Source organism: Myotis brandtii, unplaced genomic scaffold (assembly GCF_000412655.1).
Source record: "Myotis brandtii unplaced genomic scaffold, ASM41265v1 scaffold155, whole genome shotgun sequence".
Classification (NCBI taxonomy): Eukaryota; Metazoa; Chordata; class Mammalia; order Chiroptera; family Vespertilionidae; genus Myotis; species Myotis brandtii.
Window position 1 is genome coordinate 1,660,110 of NW_005355621.1, and position 19,945 is coordinate 1,680,054.

General features: G+C 47.8%; 1 protein-coding gene across 1 annotated transcript in view; it reads left to right on the plus strand.

Annotated features, from left to right (window-relative positions):
• NUAK1 (NUAK family, SNF1-like kinase, 1) overlaps positions 1-10,340 on the plus strand; it is a 72,251-nt gene extending 61,911 nt beyond the window's left edge. The window contains exons 6-8 of the mRNA XM_005861689.2: positions 1,200-1,319; positions 3,394-3,526; positions 7,962-10,340. Of these exons, the coding sequence (XP_005861751.1) occupies positions 1,200-1,319; positions 3,394-3,526; positions 7,962-9,115 (1,407 nt within the window). The 3' untranslated portion in view covers positions 9,116-10,340. The remainder of the gene's footprint in view (positions 1-1,199; positions 1,320-3,393; positions 3,527-7,961) is intronic.
• The last annotated feature ends 9,605 nt before the right edge of the window (positions 10,341-19,945 follow it).

Below are 19,945 nucleotides of genomic sequence, written 5' to 3' on the forward strand. Positions count from 1 at the left end.
TGTATATATATATATATACACACACACATACATATACATACACACACACATATATATGCACATACGTATATATGTACATTATATGTATATTTGTGATACATATGTGGAAAATATATATATGGAAGAGTGCTGCCATAAAAAACAATAAATAAAACACTTAAAGAAACTCAAGGAACAGAGAATGGCTTCAAGGTCTGTGCAGTTAAAGAGCAGCAAGGTTAGGTAAAACATTTGCTTAGGACTGTAAAGCACTTTTGCAGTCATGGTCTCATCTGGATGATTTTTTTTCATTCTCACAATAATCGTGTGAGCTGGAACAGGATAGGGATCATGGATTCCCATTTTCTGGTGAGCAAACTGAGGCTTAGAGTAGCTAATGGACCTGCTCCATGTCACACAGATGGCTGAAATATGATTAAAAACTCATTTGACAAAATCCAGTGCCCTGAGTCCATTTCCTCTAGGGTCACCAGGTAGGCAAACTGCAGTTCTGATCAGCGTGTGGGCAGATAAAGAGGTGGAGGTGTCAGATGCACAGGTAAGGGTTTTCCAAAGTGTGATGTGCACACCACCGTGGTGCAGTGTGATTAGGTAGGCCACAGATGAACACTTTTCAAACTAATACCAGGTGGTTATGCACTTCAGTGTTCATCAGAAACATCAAGCCTGTGATTTTGTGGATTTCTCAGGCAAATCTAAATGGAAGTGAAGATAGAGTGGATAGAGCGTTGGCCTGTGGACTGAAAAGTCCCGGGTTCGATTCCGGTCAAGGACACATGCCTGGGTTGCGGGTTCGATCCCCAGTAGGGGGCGTGCAGGAGGCAGCCAATCAATGATTCTCTCTCATCATTGATATTTCTATCTCTCGCTCCCCCTTCCTTCCTCTCTGAAATCAATAAAAAAATATATTTTTAAAAAAGATAGAGCGTCCATGTAAGGAGTAATTTTAAGTAACAGAGCAGGTAGTGTGCAGTGCGGCAGAATGTCTGCTGGATGCCAAGGACCGCCGCTGGGAGTCACGGGCCCAGTCGTGTTGACTGGTCCTTTTATGAAGACCCAGGGCTACAGAGAAAAGGGTGACTCAGCCGGCAGACCCCCCAGGTGCCCTCAGCTGCTCTAGTGCTGGGTGGTGCGAGTTGATCCAATGCAGACACTGACTGTGATGCTAACAAGCCTCTTGGATCTTGCTTTCTTTGTAGATTGCTGACTTTGGGCTTTCCAACCTGTACCAGAAGGACAAGTTCTTGCAAACGTTTTGTGGGAGCCCACTCTATGCGTCTCCTGAGATTGTCAATGGGAGGCCTTACCGAGGGCCAGAGGTGAGCAGGCTGCCTGTTGTGTATGGCGGGGCGAGTGGGGGTGGGTTGGGGGGAGAAAAGGCCAGAGGGCAAAGAGCTTAATCCAGAAAATACTTTAAAAAATACCCCAGCAAAATAAGCAAAGCAAACTTTTCCTTATATGATTATAAAAGCCATAACACACACACCTGGGAGAAAAATAGAAAAATCCAGAAAAACCTAAAAGAGAAAATAAAGTTACCTGCAATCTACCCGTAAAAGATAACCAGTTAGTATTTTTGTGGCTTTTTAAAAGACCCTTTTCCAGTGTAAATCTCTGCATTTCAAAAATTGAGTCGTGGCTTGTGTGGCTCAGTTGGTTGGCCATCGTCCTGAGCACCTAAAAGTTTTCAGTCAGGGCATGTGCCCGGGTTTCCGGTTCAATCCCTGGTAGGGAGCATGCAGGAGGGAACTGATCGATGCTCCACTCTCATACACATATTTCTCTCTGTCTCACTCTCTCTTCCCTCTCTAAAAGTCAATAAAAAAATCTTAAAAAATAATTGAGGTCCTTGTATATGTATATATGTATGTGTGTGTGTGTGTGTGTGTATTTTATTAACTTTATATTATGACATTTTCTGAATTTGTTATTAAAAACATAGTTTTTAATGACAACACAAAGTTTTATTGTAGGAATAAACATACTGTAATTTAAACACTCCCCAAGATTTAGACAGTCAGATTACTTTCAGTTTTTCCTCATTATAACGAAACAAGAAAACAAACATCAAACCGAAAACCCCTTAGCTCTGGGAATGACTACCTTTTCGCAAATAATTTTGACAGCCTGTATTTTTTGATTAAGGAAATACATTTTAATTGTATCTTTGAACTCATGAGCAATGCACGGCTCTACATGCCTAAGGCTTTTTGGGGGCCATGTGTTAGGTGGAAATGTTATTTTAAAAGCGGGTGGCTATTTTTTGTGAGTGGCTATTTTCTTAAAAAAAAAAGATGGTTCTCTTTACAGAGAGATTTCATCCACTCAGTATTCTTTAAATAGCAGCTGTTCGCTGGGTTGAAATGTTTCCTTCCAAATATTTATCTGTTTGAGAGTGTTTGGGGCAGGGCTGGAGGCGGAAGAGAAGGATGCCAGCAGCCTCTGCCAACGACAGTGCAGGGAAAGTCTTTCTGAAGTAAGAATGTAAGGGAGGAGCACAGGATTCCATTTATGAAACTGCAGAAACTCGACACTGTAAATTTATCATAGACAATGAACGCCCCTTTGATCTTGGAGGATCTCTTTCCGAGGTTACAAGCTGGCAGCCTGTGAACCGGCCAGCAAGCGTGCTTTATTTGGCCACATTTGTTTTTCTAAAAAAGAAAAAAAAATATTGAACACACATTTAATAACTGGGAGAGTTCACATATAAGTCTGGTTTCTGACTTCTCTTGGAAAAAAACCAAAGGATCGAGCCGTGCGGGGTCTGTGTGTCGCTTTGAGGCCGCAATTAGCCAGGCGGGGGCTGCCTGCTTGAGATGGGTGAATGGACTGCACGGTTTGTCTCTGTCCCCAACACTCCACGTTGGTCCCCCAATTCTCTCTTGCTCCGTTCATGTTTGTTGTCTGCCTGGCTCCTGTACGCATTTGGGTTTGCCCCCCGATCCATTTGAAGAAGGTACAGGAAGGAATGGATTCCTGGGTGAGAAGCCAAGAGTTCTGTGTCCCAGGCTTAACCTCCGTCACTGGGGCGAGGCCTCTCGAGAAACCATGGAGGTCTTTTGTGCCTCAGTATTCTCATCTGTCAAGTGGGGGGTGGGTGAAAGTCATCCAGACCCTACCTATTTCACAAAGTTAGAGTGAGGATCAAAGCAGACAGTCTGTTTGAGAAAGTTCTTATGTGGGCTGGGACTGCGGGGGCTTGGTTTGAAGTGGAAATGCCCAGCTGCACTGCGTATCAGTTGTCAGGCTGCCATGGGAACCTGTCTGCCAGGTGCTAAACTCAGCTCTGGGGTCGCTGGGGGTGGCTGCTCCCATGCTGTGATGCTAATGGTCTGGAAGGCATCCGGAATCGGCTTCCCAGCTCCTATATGTCCTGTCTCTCTGCTCCAGGTGGACAGCTGGGCCCTGGGCGTGTTGCTTTACACCCTGGTTTATGGAACAATGCCCTTCGATGGTTTCGATCACAAAAACCTCATTCGGCAGATCAGCAGCGGAGAGTACCGGGAGCCCACGCAGCCCTCAGGTGCGTGCTCGGGAGGGTCAGAGGTGGAGTGGGAGCTGCCTGAGCTCACGCTTTCTGCTTCTGTTTTAGCGTCTGGAAGGAGTCTCCTGCTTTTCCTCTTGATTCCCTCCAGCTCTTTGCTTTCTGGCAGAGCTGGAAGGCTAGGAGGAGTCCTGTTCACTTGCTGTGTGAACTTGGGCAAAACCCTGACCCTGTTTGGATTCAGTTTCTCCACTAAAAATTAAAAATTTGGAAGAGGTATTTTTGGTGTCTTCTGGTCCAGGTAGACATACAGACCACCCTGACGAGACTGTCATGAGCGTGGCAATGGCCCCTTTTCACCTCTGTGCCCTCAGGGACACTGTTTCATTATCTGTGGCTGCATCAGGGCTCTGTCCCATTCCCCAGACAACCATGTCACCATATCGATCACCTGGGTTGGCTAGAGCTCTGCTGGCCTTGCCGGAAGGGGTTTCTCCTGCAGCTGTAACCGATGGCAGCCGGGGCTTACTTGGGGACACTCCTTGTGGACTCTCTGTCCATGAGTTGCCTCCCCAGGCCTCTCAGTCTGGGAGGGAGCCTGCACTTCTTACGTGGCAGCTCTGGGCTCTAAGAGGGAGGAAGAAGAAGCTGCCAGGCTTTCTTAATGTCTGTGTTGGAAGCCAGATAAAGTCCCTTCTGCCGTCTCCCATTGGTCAAAGCCACCGAGGCCACAGGCTCTGCCTCTTGATGGGAGAGTGCCCTGCGTGTGGGGAAAGGGTGTGCCCAGGGGGCCATTTTTATACAGTTAACACAGGCACTTCATGTATATACATATATGTTCACACACGGGCACCCATAGGCGATTCTCATTATTCAGGTAGTGGCGTTCTGTAACGTTGCTGTGAGCACTGGTTAGTGAGTCCTGGAGCGTTGCTCCTCAGCGAGACACAGGGCTCGATTCCTGTGAGCCTCTGAAGTCCCCGTGCTTTTGTCACTGAACAGTAGGTAACCTTGTTTTCAACAAACCTTGTATGTTTCTGTTTAAAGATACCTCGCTTAAAATATACTGTTGATTCCTTATCATCAAAGTCATGGCCAACAGCCCTGTGATTCATGCCTGAACAAGCTTACCTGACACACATCACAGCCTTCTTGCCCTTAGGATCACTAGATAGCACTACACCTGGGGCAGTTTAAACAGCCAAATCCACAGAAGGTGCAAAAAATGTGAAAAACGTGGACTAAATAGGCTGAAAAGGACACTGGGTGAGTCATGAGCGCAGACACAACAAGCAGAGTGCCGTCCCCTTGTCGGACCTCAGCTGGGAACACACATGGGTGTTGGGCAGCTCGGGGTGTTGCCTCTCTCTACTGTACTCAAGTGGCCAGGAAAGCACCCTGAGCGCTGATGTTCAGGTCACACATACATTTTAGTGAGTAGGTGAATGTACAAGTACAGAATTTGTGAATAATGAGTATTGACTACTGCACATGTGTAGATAGATAAAGTCATATCTCTATTTTTTGTCAATAAGCCAACCTGGTTGAGAAATTTTTTTTTTTGGAGAAATTTCAGGGTGATCTCTATGGCGGTTTTACTTGCCTCACCAGCTAACGGGTTCCTGGCACATTACAGGAGTTCAGGAAATATTTGTGGAATGACAGAATGAACATCGTCCTGTCACTTTTCAGGGGTGGGGCTCACCCCTGACCCCCTTGCCAGGCCCTTGCCAGCTACTCATTAGCCCACATAAGTGACTGGGGGAGGTGGCGCCTCCCAGGACGTAATTCAGCCCCCATCGGGGAAGCACAGTTGATCTTTGAAGTCAGTGTGAAAGCTGTGAGAGGCAGCTGGTTCCTGTGCCTCCTCGACATCCCTTTGGGGCTTCCCCTTACCTCTCTGGCAGCAGAAATTTGCAAATGGAATTTGTCAGACAGGCAGTGAGCTGACAGCAGACAGATCAGCTCTCTGATCTGACAGCTCAGCACGCTATGGCTTATGTCAGAGAGGGAAAGGAGCTGAGCTCATGGGGTGTGGGCCTCAGAACCTGGCCAAGGACATTCGTGGGCATGGCCCCTGCACTTGGCCCCTGCACTGCCCAGGTGTGCCAGGTCTGAGCTCCTCTCCATCCTTCTCCGTCTTTCCCTCTCTGATGAGGAGCCTTTTTCTCACCATCTCGGCCCCAATTTCCTTGTCATCGCTACACACTTTCCTGATGACCCTGAGCACTGCGTGCTTATGCAAGCCTACGTCCGGAGGACTAAAGAGAGCCATAGTAATCTACAGCTGTGTTCCCTTTCGGTGAAATGACATTTACCGGAGGAGTAGTGGGGCCCTGCAGGGGTCGGGTCTGGATTCTTTCCGGGGTACCCGGCCTACACCCATAGGCAATTCTCATTCAGGTAGTGACGTTCTGTAACGTTGCTGTGAGCACTGGTTAGTGAGGCCTGGAGCGTTGCTCCTCAGCGAGACACAGGGCTCGATGCACCCATAGGCGATTCTCATTATTCAGGTAGTGGCGTTCTGTAACGTTGCTGTGAGCACTGGTTAGTGAGTCCTGGAGCGTTGCTCCTCAGCGAGACACAGGGCTCGATTCCTGTGAGCCTCTGAAGTCCCCGTGCTTTTGTCACTGAACAGTAGGTAACCTTGTTTTCAACAAACCTTGTATGTTTCTGTTTAAAGATACCTCGCTTAAAATATACTGTTGATTCCTTATCATCAAAGTCATGGCCAACAGCCCTGTGATTCATGCCTGAACAAGCTTACCTGACACACATCACAGCCTTCTTGCCCTTAGGATCACTAGATAGCACTACACCTGGGGCAGTTTTAAACAGCCGAATCCACAGAAGGTGCAAAAATGTGAAAAACGTGGACTAAATAGACTGAAAAGGACACTGGGTGAGTCATGAGCACAGACACAACAAGCAGAGTGCTGCCCCTTGTCAGACCTCAGCTGGGAACACACATGGGTGTCGGGCAGCTCGGGGTGTTGCCTCTCTCTACTGTACTCAAAAACAGCCAAATCCACAGAAGGTGCAAAAAATGTGAAAAACGTGGACTAAATAGGCTGAAAAGGACACTGGGTGAGTCATGAGCGCAGACACAACAAGCAGAGTGCCGTCCCCTTGTCGGACCTCAGCTGGGAACACACATGGGTGTTGGGCAGCTCGGGGTGTTGCCTCTCTCTACTGTACTCAAGTGGCCAGGAAAGCACCCTGAGCGCTGATGTTCAGGTCACACATACATTTTAGTGAGTAGGTGAATGTACAAGTACAGAATTTGTGAATAATGAGTATTGACTACTGCACATGTGTAGATAGATAAAGTCATATCTCTATTTTTTGTCAATAAGCCAACCTGGTTGAGAAATTTTTTTTTTTGGAGAAATTTCAGGGTGATCTCTATGGCGGTTTTACTTGCCTCACCAGCTAACGGGTTCCTGGCACATTACAGGAGTTCAGGAAATATTTGTGGAATGACAGAATGAACATCGTCCTGTCACTTTTCAGGGGTGGGGCTCACCCCTGACCCCCTTGCCAGGCCCTTGCCAGCTACTCATTAGCCCACATAAGTGACTGGGGGAGGTGGCGCCTCCCAGGACGTAATTCAGCCCCCATCGGGAAGCACAGTTGATCTTTGAAGTCAGTGTGAAAGCTGTGAGAGGCAGCTGGTTCCTGTGCCTCCTCGACATCCCTTTGGGGCTTCCCCTTACCTCTCTGGCAGCAGAAATTTGCAAATGGAATTTGTCAGACAGGCAGTGAGCTGACAGCAGACAGATCAGCTCTCTGATCTGACAGCTCAGCACGCTATGGCTTATGTCAGAGAGGGAAAGGAGCTGAGCTCATGGGGTGTGGGCCTCAGAACTTGGCCAAGGACAGCCGTGGGCATGGCCCCTGCACTTGGCCCCTTCACTGCCCGGGTGTGCCAGGTCTGAGCTCCTCTCCATCCTTCTCCGTCTTTCCCTCTCTGATGAGGAGCCTTTTTCTCACCATCTCGGCCCCAATTTCCTTGTCATCGCTACACACTTTCCTGATGACCCTGAGCACTGCGTGCTTATGCAAGCCTACGTCCGGAGGACTAAAGAGAGCCATAGTAATCTACAGCTGTGTTCCCTTTCGGTGAAATGACATTTACCGGAGGAGTAGTGGGGCCCTGCAGGGGTCGGGTCTGGATTCTTTCCGGGGTACCCGGCCTTGCCCATTTTATAAAGATTGGAGTTGATAGGAAGCCCAGTAGTCCATGACATCCCTTCACTCACGTGCAAACACGTGCCAGGCTGTGATGGCGAACTGGTCTGTGGTTCTAAGTTTTGATGAGGCTTTTGAGGTACAGTCTGGAAGACTTTGGCTAGCCCGGGGCTCCGACTGGAGTTTTTGGAAAGAGAGCGTGTCTCCTTAGCCATTCCTGGAGTGTCGTCCCTGTCACAAAGCTGGGGGCTCCCATTAAGGCCTCTTCCTTCTTGCCCCGTAGATGCTCGAGGACTCATCCGGTGGATGCTGATGGTGAACCCCGATCGCCGGGCCACCATCGAGGACATCGCCAACCACTGGTGGGTGAACTGGGGCTACAAGAGCAGCGTCTGTGACTGTGATGCCCTCCCCAACTCCGAGTCGCCGCTCCTGGCCCGGATTATCGACTGGCACCACCGGTCCACGGGGCTGCAGGCCGAGGCGGAAGCCAAAATGAAGAACCTGACGAAGCCGGGGGCCTCGGAGGTCATGCTGGAGCGGCAGCGGTCGCTGAAGAAGTCCAAGAAAGAGAACGACTTTGCCCAGTCCGGCCAGGACTCGGTGCCCGAGAGTCCATCCAAACTGAGCTCCAAGAGACCCAAAGGGATCCTGAAGAAGCGAAGCAACAGCGAGCATCGCTCTCACAGCACCGGCTTCATCGAAGGCGTCGTCAGTCCTGCCTTACCCCCTGCTTTCAAGATGGAGCAGGACCTGTGCCGGACTGGCGTGCCCCTCCCGAGCTCCCCCGAGGCAGAGGTGCCAGGTAAACTCAGCCCCAAGCAGGCGGCCACCATGCCCAAGAAAGGCATCTTGAAAAAGACGCAGCAGAGGGAATCGGGTTACTACTCCTCCCCGGAGCGCAGCGAGTCCTCGGAGCTGTTGGACAGCAACGATGGGATGGGCAGCAGCATCCCATCCCCCAGCCCCCCAGACACAGCCAGGGTGACTGTCCACAGCCTGTCCTGCCGCAGGAAGGGCATCTTGAAACACAGCAGCAAGTACTCCGCAGGCACCATGGACCCGGCCCTCGCCAGCCCCGAAATGCCCACACTGGAATCCTTGCTGGAGCCCAGCGTCTCCTCCGAGGGCCTCTCCCGGAGCTACAGCCGGCCTTCCAGCATCATCAGCGATGACAGCGTCCTGTCCAGCGACTCCTTTGACTTGCTGGATTTGCAGGAGAATCGCCCCGCCCGCCAGCGCATCCGCAGCTGTGTCTCGGCGGAAAACTTCCTCCAGATCCAGGACTTTGAGGGGCTCCAGAACCGGCCCCGGCCTCAGTACCCGAAGCGGTACCGGAACCGGCTGGGAGACAGCAGCTTCTCCCTCCTCACGGACATGGATGACGTGACTCAGGTCTACAAGAAAGCGCTGGAGATCTGCAACAAACTCAACTAGCTCCCCCGGGGTGCAGGGGTGGGTTGGGGGTGGGTACGAGGGAGGAAGGGAAGCAATGACTTGTGCTAACGAGCTGGTTACCTCTTTGCTGGCCACGATGATAGACTGAAAAAGGATTGGTGCCATCTCACTTGGCCAAGGTGGAAACCTTGAGCCAGCACCTAAAAGGGAGAAGTGGGCTCTCTGCCAGTCCTGTCAGCTGCCAGTCAGAATTTGGGTCCTAATTGGCATTGGCTTTATGGTACCTCCTAGAGGCCCAGCTATCGGGGGAGGTGGCATTGGCCAGCACTTAGAGGGTGGGAGGAAGGCTATGGAAGAGGGAGCATTTCCCTAGAAGTCATCCAAGTGCTTCTGGAGGAGGCATGAGAGAGACTGGAGACGTCTGCTTTGGGTGAGCTCAGAGCTTGCTCCTTCTCTCACATTAGCAAGCTTGGTCTGGTCTGATTGCATGGGGTTGGCAAGTAGATTTCAGCAACCTGAGTTTGAATCGGTGGTTGATTGATAGTGGCTGCTGGCTGTGCTGGTGTGAGTAGCCCAGGCACATGGGAAGGAGTGCTGTGATCAACTAGTCATGGCTGCCATGGGTATGGGAAGAGGGGCCGTAGCACTCATGCCATGTAGTTGCCATCCTTGACCTGGTTAAGCCCTGGGAATTAGGTTAAGGCATCCTGTGGGATCTATGTTATCTCTTAATGCTACTGGAGTGGCACTTGTCCATTTGCTGCTCTATCTTGAAGGGAAGATAGGGCCTTGATCAGAGAGAGGATGCTCTGAACTCGGCTAAGGTGATTTTTTGGCTTCTTCTCTGATGTCTGCCTTGCTCTTCAGCACAACTTCCCAAGGGTGGATGGGAAAAAGATGGTGGTGTCAGAGGTATAACAGAGCCTGGGACCCTCTGTGCTTTTTGTACAGATGAATGGAAACTGACCCGCACCAACAAGGGGGCAACTTGTCAATTTCTTTAACATCTCAATATTAACTGGAATGCTGCCTCTTGGGTTCATTCTCATCTGCATGAATGCTCTCACTTGGATGTGATACTGTCCATAGTCTCCAAGGGAGTAACTGGCTCACCCATTGACCCTGTCTAGTAATAGCAGACAGTTTCCCCATCCACCACGTGTGGAATCCTCAGAAGTAGGCAAGTTTGCTTGTAGGGAGTTAGTGTGTAGGTGGGATATTTGGACGAGGAAAGGAAAGTCAGGCAGAAGGTGTTCCCCCCCCCCCCCCCCCCATCCACCACACACACACCATGTGTTTTTTAAAAAATTCATTTCTTCAACCAAGATTACTTTATCCAGCAAAGCTATCATTCAGAATTGAAGGTCATCTGTGTCATGGGTTTGAATGCCTAGGCTTTGAGGGCAAAGAATGTTCATCCATTCACATGAATAAGGTGTTGAAAGAGCAGAGTGGGCTGGGAGGAAGCATATGGAAGAGGAGACATTTCCCGGGAAGCCATCCAGATGGTTCTGGAGGAGGCAGAGAAGAGGTGTGATAGGACTCTTACCTTGAAAAGACACCCAGATTGCAGGTGACAAGACTGTCACTCCCACAATGGGACATCTTCAGGTACTGGGTTTGAAATGAATGGTCTTATTTGTGAATTTGGGATGACTTCAGATCCTACTCGCCTGGGGAAATGGAAACCCTTGTTTCAAGTTGGCCGACTTCGACTTCGGTAGCCACCTAGAGAAACAAGGAGGACTGGTTTTTGGAAGCATTTTTGGGAAAACCCACAAGCAATAGCTCGTGGGGAGATGAGAAAGAATTCACCGTAAGGCACGAAGAACATTTAACTAGAACAAAGCCACCCTTTCCCTAAGGAGATGGCGGCATTCCTCCCCTTTGCCACCGGCTCTGGGGTTTTGTCTCGTGTGTTCCTTCAGGTCCAGCTGAGTCATGTATTGTGGGAAGCGTCTCAGTTTCCTTGCATTCAATTCCACCTCCTTCCTGAGCTCCCATAAAGGTTCAAAGGGAAAAAGAAAACCCTGTAGGTGGCAACGGGTGTGTGGAGGGTCTGTGGGCGCATGGAGGGCATTCGGCAGCCTCTGAGCTCCCTACTCCTTATCTCGTTTTCCACAACCTTTTGGGAGCTCCCTGGTCTGCCACACTGCTGGTCCCCATGCATGGCAGCTGGCCTTGTGGGTAGCTGTCGGTATGACTTAGGTATAACACCTACCTACTGGTTGATGTGTTTTTTTTTCCTTTTGCCAAGTGATTACCTCGGTTTAGTATTTTCCAACCTTCTAATCTTTAAATAAAAACGACACTATTCAGAAAAACTATTCTCCTCCCCCAGCCCTTCAAAGAGAAACACACACGTATGTTCTCTGTTGTCAGTAAACCCAGACTGGATTGTGGCAAAGACAGTCCTCCACCCCGAGGCCGAGATTCTAGGTTGAGTCCTGGTGTGCTGCTAACTAGCTGGTGGCCTTGGGCACCTGCAGAGTTTGGGGGACTACGTTTCCCCTTCGGTGAGAGCTGGAGGGGTGGGTTAGCTGGTCTCTCAGGACCTGCCTAGTTCTGCTAAATCCTCTGATTCTAGATGTGATGTTGACTCTGCTTTTCAAGGAAAACCCTGGAAGAGAGGATAAAGCTCAGAAAAGCCACTTCTCTGCTTCCTGAGTAAGTCCTACCACCCCTATCTGCCAGTCCCCAGCCAAGCAGGTCGTGCTTGATTCGTTTCCACGGAATCACAAGTGAGAGACACTTTTATGACCCGGTGGACCAGGCAGGAGGTTGGATGTCAGCTCTCCTGGTCCTTCCCTTGCCTCTTGGGCCTTTCAGTGTCTTCGTTTACACATCTGCCAAAGGAATAGAATGATCCTTCTTTTTACAGGTAAATTTCAAAGGCATGATCAGTTTTCAGGAAGTGCTTCAAGACCCCAGGCGAAATGAAAAGGCTAAGAACTCACTGAATTTCCATCCCTGTTACCAGGTGCTGCTGCTTCAGACGACAGGGAGCACTTTCCAGGGTGGGATTCAGGCGAGGCTTGCCCAGGCCTGCTGTCTTGGGTACAAATGTGAATGATCGACTGACTGCTTATTGCCAAACTGGAAATGTTCTGTAGGGATTAACTGGCATGGTATCATTCCTAGAAGAAAAAAGAGAGAGAGAGAGAAACTTGACTGCACATTTTTTAAAAAAAATCCAAGTTGTGACTTTTATTTAATTTCTATTTTTTTTTTTTTGGTAATAAAAAGTTGACTTTTTTATTTGAATTTGTCTTTTCTTATTTATTGGTCTGAAAGGCATTTCAAAGGTATTATAATAATATATTGGTGTAATTTAATTGGTGCAACATGCTTTATGGCTCCAGTCAAAATTGGTTTTCACTCATTTGATTGGTTTGAGCCCAGAATAGCCTACAGGGGGAAAGAAAAAGCAAAAAAGCTGGATAACCACCCAAAGTGTTTGTATTTTCGTTGGAAACTGATTTCTGTTTTGTTTTTTTGTTTCTGTTTTTATTTTTAAATTAAATAAATTGCAATGAACTGAACTGGGACTTTGCTTCTTTATTTGCTTGTTTTTCGTTTAGTTAACTAAGTGATAGAATGGGTATAACTAACAGAAACCCACTCAAGCTTAAGCATAAATGGGGGATTTATTCGAAGTTCTCAGAAGGCGGGGAGCAGTTGGCAGTGCAGCTGGGAGCAGGAACTGGAGACGTGGGAGCTTTGAGAAGGACAGGTTCTCTTTTCTGCTCCTCTTTGCATATCAGCTTTATTCTTCCCTTTTTGTAGCCTGGCTTTCCCCTCCCTGATTTTCTGGCCCATCCTAGCTTATCAGATAACTTTCACATTTACATGTTCTCAGTTCTGGTTTCCAAAGGAGACTACTGACCCGATTCCTTCAACCTGGACTAGAGACAGCAGCAGAGGCTAACAGCCACGCTCCGGGCCCAGCCTCAGCTTCCTCTGCCTGCCCCCCTCCTTGGCACCTTCTACTCTTAAGGGCAGACACATCCCTACACTGATTGCTCAGAGTCTAGATCCGTGGGCCATGTTTCTCAGTGGTGCAGGCCACTGCTCTGCCTGTAAAAAAATGGCACCTGAGTCCCACTGTGCCATTGTTCCTTCTGTGCACAGACCCTTCAGGAAGCTCTTGGGAAGAGGGATGAAGAATGCCGGAGATTGAGGAGTTCCTGGAACCCAGTCACAATATCAAATGACATCATGCCCTGCCCTAGAATCAAACCTTGAGAGTCATGCTCTGTACTGAAGAGCAGTGTTAGGGGATCCATGCAAGGAAAGTCTGACTTTCCAAAGAAATGGCAACTTTCACTGTACATTCAAGTTTCCTTGAATGTAAAACTCAACATGAATGGGAAACCATAGTCCTTTCTTTACAGGGCACTATTCACTGACTTTGGACATTTTAAAGGCAATCTGCCTGGCTTGGAAGCTCTTAATTCTTGTTGTGGTCCCTGCCCTTGTTAGCAAATGGGCCTGTCAGTCATTTCCGGGGTAAGGGTCTAAGAGGAAGTCTGCTTAAAAATGAGTCCCTTTGGAAAGACATAGTTCTGCAGCCAGATAGAATAGCATGTGCGTGGCCTAGGGGCTGGACCCAATGTAACTTAGTGAGGAATATAGGGGTGGCTGGAGTGGCACAGATGACATGTTGTCAACAGATAGGTTGGTGAGGTTACTGGGGAGTGGTCACTTTTAGGGGGAAAATTGAGAACTAATATTCATTGAGCTTCTACCCGGCGCTCACATTAGTCAATGGATGTGGCAGAAACTCAACTCAGACCATGTTAAGTAATAAGAAAAACTTACTACTTTTGTTACGTCTCAGGCACAGCTGGATCCAGGGGTTCAAGTGATGTCATTGGCCTCTTTTTCACTCCCTCTTACTAAATGTGGATTTTGTTCTTAGGCAGGCTTTCTCTGCATGGCAGCAAGGTAGCTCCTGGAAGTAACAGGGTTACAGGTCCTGTTAGTGTGTGATCCTGGGGTCAGAGAGAGAATCTTAATATCCCAGTATTTATGTGCCAGGGAAGATTGTGATTGGCTTTGCTGGGATCGTGTGTTTCCCTCTGGCCCAGTCACAGAGTCCAGGTGGAGAGATGCCCTGATTGGCCAGCCTGAATCCTGTGCCCACCCCTGTGGTATACTTCAATGACAGCTCCTTCAGAATTGCACAGTTGGGGAGGGCAGCTCTCTCCGTAGAAGGGATGCAGAGCCAACAAAAAAAGTTACACCTTTTGGGCCGCATCTACAAAATAGCATTAAATCATCCCTAACTTTCAGAGTTATTGTGGAAATTAAATATAATATAAAGTACCTAATACAGGGACTGACACATAGAAGATTTTAAATTTATACAGCTAGCATTAGGAAGACACAATATAATGCTATAGAGAGGAAATATATTTGTAAAATCAGCTATAATATGAGAAAACCCAGCTGAAACTTGTTTAAACACTATAAGGGCTTTATTAGCTCATATATTTGGAATTCTAGAGAAAGGGTGGATTTCATGATCACTTGGGTCTGGTGGAAGAAACAGATAATAAACAAGTTAATAGCCCCTTTGCCCCCCAAATTACAGATTGTAATAAGTGCTATGAAGGAAGTGGATAGGGTGCAGAGATAAGAGTATTCCAGGAAGGCATCTCTGAAGAGGTGACTTCTGGGCAGAGGTCTGAAGATAAAGAACCAGCTATGTGAAGAGTGAGCATTTCAGGCAGCAGGAACAGTATGTGCAAAGGCCCTTGGGTCTTCAAAACAGAGATTTACAGGGTTAATTTCTGGTCCATTGGCATAGGACAACCATGGTCCAGGGAGTGTGGTTGTTTTGCTAAACAGATGTGGCTGCGTTCTCATGTGGACTGGCTGTAATCATTTAATACTCAGGGTACCCTTAATTACCAATGGCTGCCTCCTTTGACAGGTGGTCTCCAGACGAGACATGCCATGACGTGCATATTAAATGAGAATATGTTTCCACTGCCGAAATTCACTGCCAATTTATTGAAATTTATGGCGAGGATGTTTTTAAGCCACAGAATCATGCAGAGTTTGGGACATGGAAGTGGAGCAGTGGTGATGCTCTATAAAGATCAGAAAATTCAGACTAAGACTTCCAAGTCATAAAACCTGCCCCACGCTATCACAACTGTCGGGTTCTGGTAGGGAGTTGTGTGGAAAATTAGCAATCAAATGTAAAAGTTTTAAAATTGTGACAATCTTTTTCTACTGATGAAGAATTGACACTGCCCATTTCTACCTGACTGGGAATAGCCACTGTTTTTTGATCACTGGTTCCTCACTTACTCCCTGCGCTAGTTTTCATTTGGGACTTTGTCTAGATAGACCATGTTATGCCAAAGTAACAAATAAGCCCTGAAATGACTCGATCTGATAAACGGTTATTTCTTACTCTCACCGAGTTCAATGCAGTTTGGGCAGCTCTCTGCATCGTGTGGTCTCCATGCAGACACTTGGGGATCTGAGCTTCTTCCATCCAGTGGTTCTGCCATTAGAGGGTCCTTCATTTCCAGCTGTGCAGCTGGAGGGAGAAAGCACAAGTCAAAAGCTTTTAAGAATCAGGCCTGGATGTGATGTACATTATTTGGGCCCACAGCCCATCAGCCAGAACTCAGTCACCTGACCCCAAGCTAACTTCCTGGATAGTCTTCAAGTCTGTAGTACTGAAAAATTGGAAAATAAAATAGAATCAGATGGACACATAACAGTGTCTCTGTCACAACGGATGTCTGCTTCCCATGGGAAGGTCCCAGCACGAGTAAAAATAATTATTGCTAATTTTAACTGAGTTCTTATTGAACTGCAGGCAGTGTGTCTACCCTTTACATACATCATCTCTTTTAATGCTCCTCATGTGCCCTTTTCTACAGATGAGAAAACTGAGGGTTGGGAATGTACAGTAACTTGCCCAAGTTGCCCAACTGTTAAATGTGGAGTTGGATTCAAATACAGGCCCGGCTGACTGGCTTTTGAGCCCAAGTTCTTAATTGCTCTGTTGTGCTCCTGAGATGGTCCTTCTTCAAGTTGGGCTCCTTGAGCATAAGCCCCATCCTGTTACCATCCCTGTTCATGTAAATGGAATTTTCCTGCAGGAGCTAAACAGACACCATCAGGAATGAAGACACTGGCCCAAGTCAATGCTCTCTCCAAACAAATATGGAAAGAGCAACTGTCCCCTAGAACCCCAGTAGTTTTATGTTCTAAGATCCAGGCTCCGCAGATGGAATTAATGGAGATGATTCAGGGTTCATAGTTCCTCTAGAGTGGAATGGGATGGAGGAGTGAGTCTTCATTCTGAGCACCTGCTATGGTTCAGAACTCAGTAGAGGGGTAGTAGACCTTGAGTGGCTGGGTTCCTCCTGTCCAAAGCTGTGTATTCACACTCATCCCCCAACAGGGCTCCACATGCTATTTCCTGTGCGGTTCGGCCTCAGGGGACCCTGCTTCTAGAGGGCTAATTGCTCAAAGCCACTGCTTGGAGCCACATGGAAACACAGGATGCCAGGCCGGGCTGCATGACCTGCCTGGGGTCAGGCATTGCAACAGCAACTTCAATCACTCAGAAAGGAGAGTATTGCCACGTCTTCAAAGCCCAGAGCAGGGTGATGGCACGGGCATGGTTCCAAACTAAACTTCCAGAGGAACATTTCACAGTCAAGAAAGACTGAGGATGGGGAACAGTTCATTCTGGAGGCAGCTGGAGAAAAGTGGCTCCAAAAATATAGCTCTTCTGAGAAAGTTCTGCAAATTGGAATTTGTGAATCACCGAAGCTGAAAAACATCAGATTCAGCAGCGCCTAGGGCATTCCAGAAGCTTCAGCCATCAGGCTTTGGAGCCCAGACAAAACGATGTGTGCAAAGCAGAAAGCCAGATGCAGACCTCAGAACCAGGCCTGCTGGTCAGCTCCAAAGTGGCCATGGTTGTGGGTTTAGTCCCTAGGAAGTACAGATGGTCCCTGGCAGTAGTTGATGCTTAGACTGGCTTCTCATGAACACATCTATCTGGGCATCATGAAGAGGTAAAGAGACAAGCGGGGGGAGAGGGGGGGCGGGCTTTGGAAAAATTGCCTCCCCTTTTAGAGAAACAACTCCTAATCGCATGCTCAGGCCCATTGGGGATCCAGGATAGTGCGACAATGTTGTCCTTGTTGAGAAAAGGATTCCAAAGTGAAGGAACAGATTGAAAGAGACCAGTCATCCTCCAGGGTTCCAGCGCAGTTGCACATTGGTGCTTTGACTGGTGTTATACCTCTGCCCTTGCATCTTCCATTCTGGTCGATCTACTCATGATTCAGCCACTATAGCCAATGTCCACCACATTGCTCCTGGCCAATGTTCTGACCCTCAGTGCTTTGTTCTTTCCTCCACCTGCTGAACTATGTTGGCCTTCTCCTGCCCTTAGAATCTTGCTTACCTTTGTTTTTATCTTCACACCCATTCCTTAAGTGTGAGCCCTGCTGTGACATCCCAGCATGGACCCCTGCATCAGCCTTCACCCTTTACCTGCACTAGGTGACCTTGCTGTCGGACCCAGTGCCTGATAAATAATTGGGAATCTTCCTTTTAAGCCAAAGAAAGTCAGGAGTCTTAGTCTAACATAGATGCCTATACCAAGTTCGGAGACCTTAGTCTTGGTGTTTGTGATCTTGACCCAGTTGTATTCTCGTTTTGGACTTCATTTTTCTCATCTGCAAAGGGAGGCATTTTCATATTGTGTTCTTAGAATCATCTTAAAGTGTACTCAGCTGGTTCAAGGAGAGTGTATGGGACATTCGTCTGTTCACGCACTTATTTAATCCTATCATTTATTCACCCACTCAGGATTACTTATGGAGCCCGGCCTAGCATGTTCCAGCCTTTCCTTCATGTCAGGGAATGAGAAGTAACTAACTCCCGACAGGTTTTCTTCATCCTCTCCTTGCTCACTCTCCAAAACCTTCATGTTCAAGATCATGTGGGAAAGGCCCAGTCATCTTCAGGATGACTGCTTGTACCCTAGTGGAGCTTCTGAGTGGTTAGGAGAGAGGTGAGGATCCCCTTCCCTATTAAAACAAATGCCAGTACTCCTGGGAGCAATCACACATAAAGCCGTTATCAGCTCAATCTTAGCCAGCCATTCATGTTTCAGAAGAGATTTATTTTTTAAAAATATATTTTTATTGATTTCAGAGAGAGAGAGAGAGAGAGGGAGAGAGATAGAAACATCAATGATGAGAGAGAATCATTGATCGACTGCCTTCTGCATGCCCCCTACTAGGGATCGAGCCCAGGACCCAGGCATGTGTCTTTGATCAGAATCAAACCTAGGACCCTTCAGTCCTCAGGCCAACACTCTATCCACTGAGCCAAACCGGCTAGGGCCAGAAGAAATTTACAACATAGGCCCCTTGGAAAATGGGACAGGATGAGAAAGCAGGGTAATTCTCACAGGAAAGGTAGAAAGGACAGACTCTGAACTTTGGCCTCAAGCTAAGCCACTTAAGTATGTCTCTTTCCTTCTTTGGTGAAGTGTCATGATAATAACAAAGTTGAGTGATGTTTTGTAGGTTACAGCCCCTCCTCCTCCAACTCACTTTTCCTTGAAGCCGCCTCTCAATAGGCCCTGGAGGTAAACAGTAATACTGTGGGAGGAAATGGAAGCTTGGAGAGGGGAAGTCACAGGCTCCCGTCATCCAGCTGAGAAGTGCATGGCCTGAATCTGAACTCGGGCCACCTGACTCCAGGGCTTCCGATTCTAATTCTGCTCTGTCATCTAAGCATGGGAAGTGGATTGCGGTGACCGAATAATCTCTGTCTTCATTCCTCATGCCGTCCATTAAGCATTCGCACGTGCAGCCCTTCCGCTGAGCACCAAGTTTTTGTGCCAAAGGTCATCTGGGTCCTTGCATGTCATCCAGATGTTTGTTGCCAATCCTGGAGACGAGTTCTTCGTGGAGGGTTGATTGGAATGAAAGTGAAAAGCAGGTCTGGCCAACTACTGCCTGGAAGACCAAGAAATGACAAATGAACAACACACAGATGTTCTCGTCTTAACATTCTGCACTACATCTGGGCAACTACATTAGAAAGAAATGCCTCTTTAGGAGAAGCAGGAGTTAAAATGATATCCTATTGTTAAGTCTGCTCTGGGACACAAAATGCGATGTATTTGCAGGGTGAGGTAGCAGGGCTGTCCCTAAAGAGGCCCCAGCAGGCCTTGCACGAAGGCTAGCATGGGTTAATGAAATAAACGCATTTCCTGCTTCTCCATGATTTATATTTCTAAGGCTGCACTACATAGTAATTCAATAAAGCTGAAATGGCAGGAATGTCTGGCAGATTTTTTGGGAATATGATACTTGGCTCACTGTGGTGGTTCAATGTTAGTATCTGGGTAAGTGAGATACAAAGGGGCATCAGACCCCCCCTTCTCCTCCCCCCCCTTTAGTCTCTACTGCCTCAGTACATCCCGCCCCTCCTTAACTTTATTCACATCTCTATAATAGGTTATTTAATGAAGGCTGCGTAAAGCTGCAGTCTATTTGAGAACGATGAGGTGTTTACTGCCCGTCAATTATGGTTCTCACAATTAGGAAGTTTATGCTTCAGTTCCCGGTTTTGCTTTTTTCTCCCAATGTAATAAGAGACCTTAGCTCTGTCCCCCTAGTAATCCTGGGATAGATCCTCATGGCCATTTTCCTCTGTTAGGGCCCTGGGGACTGTCTGAAACCTTTTTCTTGTGTGTGTATGTGAGACAGAGAGAAAGAAGATGGAGGAAGGGAAAGAGGGAGGGAGACAAATAAATGTATTAATCTTTGTAGGAGAACTACTTATTCCTTACTTTAGTTTTCATTT